Source organism: Thermobia domestica, chromosome 14, assembly GCF_964235325.1.
Source record: "Thermobia domestica chromosome 14, izTheDome1.hap1.1, whole genome shotgun sequence".
In the NCBI taxonomy this organism is placed as follows: domain Eukaryota; kingdom Metazoa; phylum Arthropoda; class Insecta; order Zygentoma; family Lepismatidae; genus Thermobia; species Thermobia domestica.
In genome coordinates, this window is record NC_137467.1 from 144,542,556 (window position 1) to 144,553,603 (window position 11,048).

Genomic DNA, 11,048 nt, shown 5'->3' on the forward strand with positions numbered 1-11,048 from the left:
AAAATTGGAGTTCAAGTCAGCGACAACTAAGATTGGTCACAGCTCTTCTTCATTCCCATGACCAACATCTGTCTTCAAAGTTACGTATTCAAGGAATAATGAACACTGTATTTTATTTTCGTGTCTTTATTCTCAAAAATTAGAAATATGCTGAAGACCTCATGGCGACAGTATATAAGATACATTATTTTCTGTTTCCAGACTCTTAATAAAGCAGACATACACAATAAACAAAATGAGATCAAGTTTCATCTAAATAGACATTCCGTTGATCATTTATTACAGTTCTTCATATTAATGGAACATTTATATCTAAAAAAAAAAAAAAAAAAAAAAAAGTCATCCTCACCGATCCTTTTACTCTTTCCTACTAGAAAACGGCTTCTGATGATGGATCGAGTGCACATTTCTATGTTATTAAATGAATAGAAGTGGTTACGTGAAACTACTTTTTATTTTCCATTTAAAACTGTTGAAGTTAATACTTACTTCAGACACATACTCTTTATCTTCTAGAGAGCCTTGGCTAAAGTACCTTAGAAGAAAAAAGGAAAGAACATATATTTAGTACTTCCTTACAAAAAAAATTTCACAACCAAAAAATTCTACAATTACGTTCAATAGCATTTGTTATCTCACTTCGACCTACAGGTTTTTATGAACCTGGATTTTTTGGCACGACTCGTAAGTTTAAAATCTGAGGTTCAGGATTAGGAAGAATTAGAAATTAGGTTTTTAGGCTTTCGGCATCTATGGTCACATTAGCCAGTCACGTATGAGGGATGAATCCCTCAGCGATCACACTATCCGGAGAAAGCTGCCTGGGACTCGTATATTAGGTATCATCCCGGCATTTGTTTAGTGTGAATGAATTAAAGCTCACTCAGAAATGCTGGCTTGAAACAGGTTTTTACACTTTTTCGACCGAGTGTCCCCACTGGGCGTCGAACCCGGGACCACTCGCACAATCTGAGGTCCAGTCAGAGTTCACATAACAGAAACTCACGCGTGCGCTTCTTATCCCTTCGCAGCATATAAATTATTATGTACTTAGAGGAGTTTATACAAGCAGTACAAAAAAAGTCGAACTAGAAGTTCTAAATACATTGCAGGCTCGAGGTCGGTCCGATTCAGTGCAGACTTCTATTGAAATCACTGATTTTACATGTATTCCTTTTTTCACTGACTTCTGTAATTTCATAGAAATTTTTTACTTCAATAATTGCTTTTTATCGTTTTTCTCTTTGCTTTTTCCTTTTCTTTTTGCTTCGACCACCTAATCATTATTGTTTACTTCGTCCACGAACTTAATTACTTCTTTTTACTTCGACCACTCATTTTATTGCTTTTTCTTTCTTCGAGCACTGATTTTATCGCTATCCTTTACTTCTACCATTTAATATTTTTTTTATCAGGATCATGCAAGTGAGACTTAAAATATCGTAATATCTGTACGTACTTTCGTTAACAGTCGATCCGTTAACATTTTAACGGGTAACGGTGACTTACGTACATCTGTTAATAAACATGATAACTTGAACGAAAACTTAAGAATCGGGAGCTTTACTGGTTTACATCTAAACAATTTTGGCATAACGTTTAGAGAAACGGGGGCTTTACTGGTTTAAATCTAATTTATGGCACCGTCTTTAGAGAATTATATCCTTTACTTTTTTTTTTTCTTTTTGGTAAATTTGTGGTACTGCCTTTAGAGAATAGAGGCCTTCTTTATTTTATATCTAAATAATTTACGGCACTGTCATTGTGGGTTTACTGTTTAAATCTAAATAATTTATGGCACCATCTTTTGAAAATCGAGGATTCGGTAGATCTACAAGTTTTATGGCCCCTACATATCGAAAAAGTAATTTTCAATTTCTGTCCATCCAGGTGAATATACACTCGCGTAGAGGACATACCACAAAACATATCCGCACTAAATTTTAAACTTTACGTTTTCCATAAGATTCTATTATTCTGTGTGTATTATTCCACAAAAATAACGGATTTTCTCAAAAAAAAAAAAAAAAAAACTTATTTATATATTATATATCATGAACGATCTTATTCATATTATACTGTGATATACGTTATTTTTCTTGGAAAAATCTACGAGGGCTAGTTTATTTTTCTTTTTGTTGGGGGTGGTTTTCTCAAAAATACTCAGGCGATTTTGTTCGCATTTATTAAATAAATATTTCATCAATAATCTAACAATATAGCATAACTCATTTGTCCTGAAAAATCCACAAGAGTTAATTTACTCTAAGGGTGATACTTCCGAATAATCTTTTCAAAAATTATTCAGGCGATTTTTATTCATGTTTCATAAATAAATGATTCATTAATACACTGCAATACACGATAGGTCACATAAGGCAGCTTCAGGCAAACTAGTAATTATGAAAAAACAGGGTGACAGAATTCCAAGTCCTTATAGCCAATTACCGATAACCAAGACAACCCTAAGAGCTTCATTGATTTTTTTTAATTATGGCAACGAATTATTAATTACGATACTGTACTTCTAATTTGCTTTCTTTGTTTAATGAATGATGTAAATTACTTTGTTCCTTGTTTACAAAATTACCTGCTGAAATCCCAATTTCTTACATTAATCATCCTTCAGTCTTCAAGATATAAGGATTTTTTTTCTTTTTCCTACAGAACAAACTAAGTCAATTAAATATATCATAACAATACAGTTAAAAGAACATTTTCAACTTTGGCGAATTTTATATCCAAAACACATGTTCTTTGCGTGCTTTAACACATTATAATAACTACATAGTCTGCAAAAATGAGGAAACATGACCGTTATTTAGGCTAAAATCTCCAGTAATCGATCTCCTTTAAATTTTTTTCTCCCTTTCTTTTTAGTTTAACGTCCCACGTTTATTTTCCAAGACTAAGGGAGGTGGTGGTGATGATAATTAAGGAAATGCTGGAATGAAGAAAGCAGAGGAAATAGGTAAATTCCGAGAAAACCCATACACATACACGGTATTTGTCTACCATAAAGCCCACTTGGCGAGAGCTGTTATATAGCCAGACACACAACGCACCAGAGACAAACTCCACCACTGAACCACTGCAGACTCATGAAATTGCAATGATTTATTGGACGTCACTAGTTACAAAATCAAATAATCAGCATTTCATTTACACAGATAATCTAGCAAAATTTATAGCCCTTTTAAATTTTGGCTTTTTTTAAAGGTAAATTATTATAGACTTTCAGTCAAGCAGCTACAGCATCATCCCTATTATCTTAGGATTATGGTTTGTATCTCATTCTCTTTAGAATAGAATAGCCTTTCAAACAGTATAATCCACATTTCCCTATAATGTCCCTGAGGCAAGAAATTTTGAGAGAAATCAGGATTTAAAAAAAAGAAAAATAAGCGCATCTGGACCCCCCCCCCCTCTTGTGTCAACACACAGATCTCAAAATCAAGTGAAAAATACTAAGGGGAAAAAAATATTTACCAATGAGCCCCACAATGCATTACTCCAAAAGACTCGGATGTAATATAAAAATTTCCTGAGACATCCCTATTTATCCTAGGGTCATGTTTTGACCCGCATTTTTTTCAGAATAGAATACCCTTTCGATGCAGAAAAGCGTGAAAACATTCGTAACGTGTTCTACAATGCCTCCAGACTTCAAAAAACAAAAACCGAAGTAAAAAGGTTTACGTGCACTATTTTAATCCAATAATGAAGACACTATCCTATCACTTAAAAATAGGTGATAATATTTAAAAAGGTTTTTTAAAGATTTTTGTGCATTTCGAACTTAGGAAAAATGAAAACTACTTACTCAAGTGTAGGAACTATATAATTAGTTTTAATATCATTCAGGTAAGCACCATTTATTGCTGTGCCTTCAATGACAAAAACTACATCAGCTAATAATCCTATTTCTCCTGGTCCGACCACCATCTTGGAGTCGTCTTCACGAGATATTCACTCTGAAATTAAACACACAAGAGTAACATTAATTAATTCATGTTCCGCAATGATTTCTATTGATGCAGCAAGCACTTAACAATGAAATATAAGAGGTTTACGTTTCTCATAGTGGAAAGTGATTTTGAAAGGGACTTACACAACCTATTAACGGCACAATCCCAACATTCGCCTAGTGATAAAGAAGCTAAATAATTGGTCCGATCTCTAGTGTTACTTCCTTTACAAAATATAGCTCAGCAAGCGGCAGCGAGCGAAGGGGGTTAGAAGCCCCGCAGGGCTCGTTTAGGTATAATTCCTATGAATGTTCGATACAAAGTGAACTCGCACCAATCTAAATGTGTTGTGTTCTTACCTGTGAGATCCGTATTTCATTAAAAATAAATTAATGAATGTCGAACCTGTTCCCATAGAAGAACATGCCGCGATCTGCGATGTCATCGCAGAAAATCTGCCGCGCCGTGCAGAAAAATTGCCAGTAAAAAAAAAAAAAAAAAAAAAAAAAAAAAAAAAAAAAAAAAAAAAAAAAAAAAACTTTACGGACGACTTGCATAAATATATAGTTTGGACTGTTTTTTTTTATGTCGCGTAAAGCGTAATTGAAGACTCTCTAAAGTTGCAATAACAGATTTCCGAGACAAATATTCTGTCGCAGTAAAGCTAATGTTTTGTTTGAGTATACCATTGTCTGAGGCCATGTGTGAAAGCTGGAGCTCAGTGATTACTAATGTGACGGAGAAAAGGCCAGCAGCAAAGGATGGACTTAGTAATGATATTGGAACAACACACGAGCTTACATTATCCTAAATGGACCTCCATCAGGACATAAAAAACAAGAAAATTCCCTAAAGCTGCTCTCATTACAAAATACCGTGTATCGTATCATAAATATTTTAAATCTGCTTCTTTTAGCGAAACTTTCTGAAAAAATGTGACTTTAGAGGTTGTGACTCGAACTACAGATACCGCTGAAAACCGTTTACTATGCTTCATGTAACGCTGTAATAAAAACATGATAGTATCATCTTGATTTTTATTTTGGAATTTCTGCACAAAAATTTTGACTTACAAAATCTCATCGCAGAAAGTTCTGCCATCGGGGAATCTGCACGGTTTCGCCCATAAGGTAGCTAGTGTAACTCATGACGCGCAAACTAAAGAGAATGTCCGAGAGTTAAGGGATCCACATAATTGTGAATGATGTTGATTTTGAGTTTTATGTCCCTTTCAGCAGTAAGGCTATAGGACACTTGGACCTACTGATTAACGTGGAATCCAAAGCACATGAGCCCCTACCGAGAATCGAAACCGGGTCTCCCACTCCAAAGGCGCGTACACTAACCGCTTAGCCATGGAGCTCGTCACATAATTGTGAAATTTACGTTAGTAATGTATTGTTAGTTTCGATCATAAATATGCAAGCAATAAGAACTAATCGAATATCATTTCTAACGGCTTAGTAACGTACAAGTACCTAATTCAACACATAATATAAGTAATTTTATGCCATATACAGTATTTAGTGCTATCGTCGTTTATGCATGTACTCATCTTCACTGACACGCCTGCTCCCTGCGGACGCATCCCCTTGGGCCACCCGGCTATACTCCTACCCTGATTCGCTTAGATAGCATTCGTTTTAGTCGCCACCTAGCACAACTTGGTTTGTCTTTTGCACAATAGTTCTTATCGTTTACGTACGCTGAAACCCCCTTAAAGTGAAACTGTACAGAGACATGCAGGTCCATATCCCAAAAGTGATTACACAAAAAATTGATCAACTAAAAAAGATGTATATATGCAATGAATTTATATATGGATCCGTAAAATAAATCTGCACTAATATCTTTTTCTTTATCTACTTGAATTTACCTAGACTATGTCAGCATTAGTAGTGTGAAACCAGTGCAGAACTCGTATCACTGCGAAGACCCATACTATGGTAGTTGAAAATGCAATATATAGTATCAACCACTAACATTTTGTTCTAATCTGACCTAACTTATTCTACAATAAAGCTGCCCGACAGGTAAGGCATCTAGCAATATGAGTTTTTCACTATTCTTGCTTACGCATAACTCTATCGTCGTTCACGCACCTATTCTTTACAGGATCACTCCTTTTGAACCCGCAGCTTCGCCCTGCTCAGGTTGTTGGTAGCATTCGTGTTTTTAGTTGCCACCTAGCACAGGTTGATTCATTTGTACTTATGGCATATACCCGACGCTGTACCTATACACAAATCGTGAAAGAATTCTAACTTGTCAATAACTTCGAGTGGTCCTCTTGAACTTCTTCTAAGCTATGTCGCACAGAACAAGTGTTTTGGAGGACAATAAGAAAATTAGTGAAAGAATTATAATTTTGCAACAATTCTTTCGAGTGGTTTACTGTAAACTTCACCTACACGGATGTATACAAATTGTCGTGTAATATTCTGCTTTACCATAAAAGTTTCTACTAAATGCTCATTTAGTTCGCTAGCGTCGTCTACTGTTTATTATTAACTACTACTAAGAATTGTATGTACACATAGTAAAAATACATGTACTATTTGTTTGTACTGTTTTCCTCATAATTAAAAAAAATAGACAGTTATCCATGATTTAAAATTTTCGCTTTCAATCAATGACCATTCAACTAAGTTTATGAATTAAAATCTTACAAAACTGACGATGATTTACAACTCCGAATCACCGGTCTTTCATTCTACACCGCAAATAAGCGCTATAACCACCGCTTCAACCATTAACAACTTTGAGTTTTTATGTTGATAACATTGTGGAAAACCCTCACATTATGCTTAGTTAATGATAACAATACGAGAGCTTAAGATTTGTCACAATTTTCAACCATATATTTTCTATACTTCTTTCTTCAACGAAACGACAATAAAAACAAAGCATTTTAATGCAGTTTCCCTTAGTACGGACGTCGATGCAGGGCAAATTGATTGAAAGCAGAAAGAAATGTTCTTTAAATTTTCCGTCCTCATAGTGGCATAGTTGACTTCCTGTAACGGTTTGCGTCAATGTAACACAAATTTTGTGTTTATGAAAAGAATGCCACTTTTTTGTTTGTTTGTTTGGCGTTGCTTTGACCCCTACAAAATTTGTGAATGGTGTTATGGAAGGAGGATCGGTGGATACTGTATTACATTTGCTATTCGAATTTAGTTTCGTAACTACTGAGTAATAAAAGTACTGCTAAAAAAACTAAACGATATTTTTCGTTCTTCCTAACATTTCCTCCCCCTCTCACCCGATACTTTACAATAGCCTCGCTGCTGACGTCCCCATTTTCCCCATTCATTCATTCAAAGTATCTATAAGTATGCACTTTCCGAACTTTTCCATCTGGGATTCACAGAGAGGTGGAGCGACCGTTTTCCCTAACGGTTACTTTTTATAGGCTTATATATAAAATACTGTACTACTATATTCTGATTTGATGTAAAACTCACTATTTCAAAGTCCTATTAATCGTCCCTGATGCAATCCGCCTCCTCCAAATAAATCTTCTGGACAGGCCCGGACTGGCCCAGGTGGCTAGGCGGCGATCGCCGCCCAGACAGGAACCAAATCAAAAGGGGGGGCAAATGAAAATGTTAATAAAGAGAGGTCAGGAGGAAGAGGGAAAAAATGTAGAAAATGTGTGCGGCAAATATTCTTAAGAACAGTTACGGTGACAATCGGCATACATCAAGCTCTTTGAGCGTTTCATTAAAATTTTGTTTCGACTCATGCCTTCTATAAAGTAAGAATGGGTCATGCCAGCTTCAGAGTTAGGTCGGTGCAAGCAAAAGCAACAGTGAAATCTAATAGTGTTACTCTGACTCTTCACAATTACAGATAGTAACAATTTTGCAGTTGATGTGAAATTCACAGCAAATACGTTGCTCGGAAGCTTGTGCAAGTTTGAGAAGATTATGGAGGCCTTTATTTATAGAGACTTATTTAATGTTTCAACTCCTGCCTCCAAGTATCTCCAGACAAGTGGTCTCAGCCATCTGGCAGGAAGCCAAATGGTAAATATTTTCTACGGACAATCCTTGAAAAGAGAGAAAAGTCTGAAGTACTCCACAACACCACCAGTCATTTTGTGGTACACATCTACGACCGATTAGCTGAAAGGGAAGTCGACATCACAACTGAACTGAGCCTGTCAACAAAGCGAATATCGATTGCTAACAAAAGACCTGGGAAATTGGCTGCTGATAAGGAGAGATTGATAGACACTACACCATCCAAGAGATTTGAAGGACATGTTTATTTTGTTATCATTGACATCGCATTGCGAAATATTAAACAGCGATTTATCTTCAATGATGAACTTATGAGGGACATTGCACCCCAAGAATTTCAAGTTCTGCCATCTTCTGTTCATACGTGCTAAGACACAAGCATAACAGACAAAGAAAATAGCTGGAAGCACTGCTATCTGTGTAACTGTTGTCAGATGATTCACAGGTTTACAACAATATTATTGTGATTGCCATAAATGCGAAATATATATTTCGCAAAGCCTTTGCTCACACCAAACAATATAAAACAATGCAAATTCTCCCAGGTAGTAACGAGTTATTTCTGATATGCTCTGAAGGCGATGTGCTTGCTGATATTAATCAATTGATGAATAAAGATCCCCATATAATGAATAAATAAAGATATCAAATAAATGAAATAAAACCTCTTTGTCCTTCCACTTTATCCTTAGTTTCCCTATATAATTAACTTCACTCCCAAGAGAAGGTATTCCCTTCTACGGGTTTTGCATGGTAAAATAAAAATATATATATGTATAAAAAAAAAAAGCTTGCTTTTGAATTGACACACAAGTAACACGCTAAAGTGGTAGTCATTTTGTCTTGTTTCAACACTTCATTTCTTGCTGTGTAGTAAGGTTTAAGGCAATGTAAACGATCTTTAGGGTGCTAATTTATTATACATGTTCTTACCAATGACCAGCGAAATCAGTGAAAACGGTTATCTGTTGAAAGCCCACAAACCAAAATAAAGAAGTATTCACATTTAGATACCCTGCATTAAAAAAAAAAAAATGCTTCAAGCGTAAAATAGTCAGAACATCCCCATATTCCAGATAACTGAATAAAATCTTCTCACCCCACAATATATATATATATATATATATATATATATATATATATATATATATATATATATATATATATATATATATATATAACCGGGTGTTCTAAAAATGGCGCCCGGACTACAGAGCACTATTCTACAGGTCAAAATAAAGCGAAAATGTAATATGATGGAACACCCTCTGGTGCCTCCTTCAGCCGTTATGGGGAATCAAAATTTCACTACGTGACACCATCGCATATTAACTTGGAGCCATTAGCATTGCTCTACAAATTTATCAAACAGTTACATCGATTGTTAAGGTAATAAGTGGTGCTAGTGTCAACGTCTATTGACTTTAATTGTCGTCTGGGAAGAATCGATGTAATTATTTGATGGATTGGTAGATTTAATCTATGGTTCTTTATCTGCGACGTTGCCACTTAGTGTAATTTACAGGGCCAGTCCTTAAAGTAGTACGACTGATTTTTTTCTTTTCTTTTTTACAGACTGACGGCGGTTACTCCACCTGTTGTTGGTTGAGGTGGGTCTAAGGAAAGACAGGAAGCAGCGCCAGTCGGCTGCCAGCCATAGAAGGGTAAAGATCGCTCGTCATATTAATCTCTCCGAGTGACCCTCGTCACGTTGCGTCATGGCCAATCTTTTGGAACAGCGTTACGCCATCAAATTTTGCGTGAAGCTCGGTAAAACTGGGAAAGAGACTCAAGAAATGATCAAGACGGCGTACGGTGATAACGCCATTGGAAGATCGAGTGTGTTTGAGTGGCACAAGCTGTTTAGGGAGGGGAGAGAAGAAGTTGAAGACGCTGCACGGTCAGGACGACCTTCGAGCTCCAAAACGGAGGAAAATGTTGCAAAAGTGAAGAATTTCCTGGACAGTGACCGAAGATTAACTGTTCGCATGATTGCCGATGAACTTGGCATTGCTAAAACCCAAGTTCACGAAATTGTGCACGAACAATTACAAATGAGGAAAATTTGTGCAAAGTTGGTGCCGCGAGTGCTGACAGGCGAGCAAAAGGACGTTCGTAAACGGATCTGCCAGGACCTTCTCGAAGAAGTGAGTGAAAATCCAAACTTGTTAGACAATGTGGTGACTGGGAACGAGACGTGAACGTTTGAGTATGATGACCCTGCGACCAAACGTCAAAGCGCGGAATGGCACACCCGAAATTCCCCATGCCCCAAAAAGGCGCGCATGGCGAAATCAAAAGTGAAAAGCATGCTCATTTGCTTTTTCAATTTACAAGGAGTGATCCACAGGGAATTTGTTCCACACGGACAGACTGTCAATGCAGTTTTTTATCTCCAGCTCCTGGAACGGCTGAGAAAACGCATCGTCCTCGTCCGCCCAGGAATCGCCAACTCCTGGCGACTGCATCATGACAATGCGCATCATCACGGCACGGTGGAAGCATTACAACAGGCCGGGACGAGGCAGCTGAACAGCATTCCAGTTTCCGCCTTTCAGGAAGCGTATGAAAACTGGAAATCCTGCTGGCAGCGGTGTGTGGATGTAGGAGGATCATATTTCGAAGAATACTAAGCGTAAGTGTTATTTCTGTCAATATCTTATTTTTAATTGACTCAGTAATATTACTGTAAGGACTGACCCTGTACGTTTCCAGACGAGAACCCGAAAGATATACAAATATATATATTAGTTTATTTTGACTTGTAGAATAGTGCTCTGTGATCTGTGGGCGTCATTTTTAGAACACCCGACGTCTGTCCGGGAGACAAAAAAATTTCAAGAACTAATTGATCAATTATCACAAATTGCGTCAAACTGTAGAGGATCAAAAGTTAAAAATGGACATAGTTTTCCGATCCGATATTCAAGGCAGAAGTGATAGAAATTAACCATTTCAAGTTTTAACGTTGGTCGTTAAAGCAAACATTTCATAGATCGATGAGGTTTTCTGCAATCGATTGGGCATTCCAACTATACACTACCTACTCATC

At 36.6% G+C, this 11,048-nt stretch overlaps 1 protein-coding gene and 1 pseudogene across 3 annotated transcripts in view; one reads left to right on the forward strand and one right to left on the reverse strand.

The window, feature by feature from the left end:
- LOC145670386 (mediator of RNA polymerase II transcription subunit 25-like) overlaps positions 1-6,885 on the reverse strand; it is a 90,146-nt gene extending 83,261 nt beyond the window's left edge. Inside the window, exons 1-3 of one of the 3 annotated variants that reach the window (XM_081739003.1) lie at positions 6,638-6,885; positions 3,824-3,974; positions 490-535 (exon numbers count right to left, since the gene is read on the reverse strand). In XM_081739003.1, coding sequence (XP_081595129.1) covers positions 490-535; positions 3,824-3,945 — 168 coding nt within the window. In that variant the 5' untranslated portion in view covers positions 3,946-3,974; positions 6,638-6,885. Of the gene's footprint in view, positions 1-489; positions 536-3,823; positions 3,975-6,070; positions 6,612-6,637 lie in introns of those variants that run through there. The other 2 variants (XM_081739004.1, XM_081739005.1) reach the window with 2 other exon arrangements.
- A 2,829-nt stretch (positions 6,886-9,714) lies between these two features.
- Positions 9,715-10,197, forward strand: LOC145670031 (protein GVQW3 pseudogene; annotated as a pseudogene).
- The last annotated feature ends 851 nt before the right edge of the window (positions 10,198-11,048 follow it).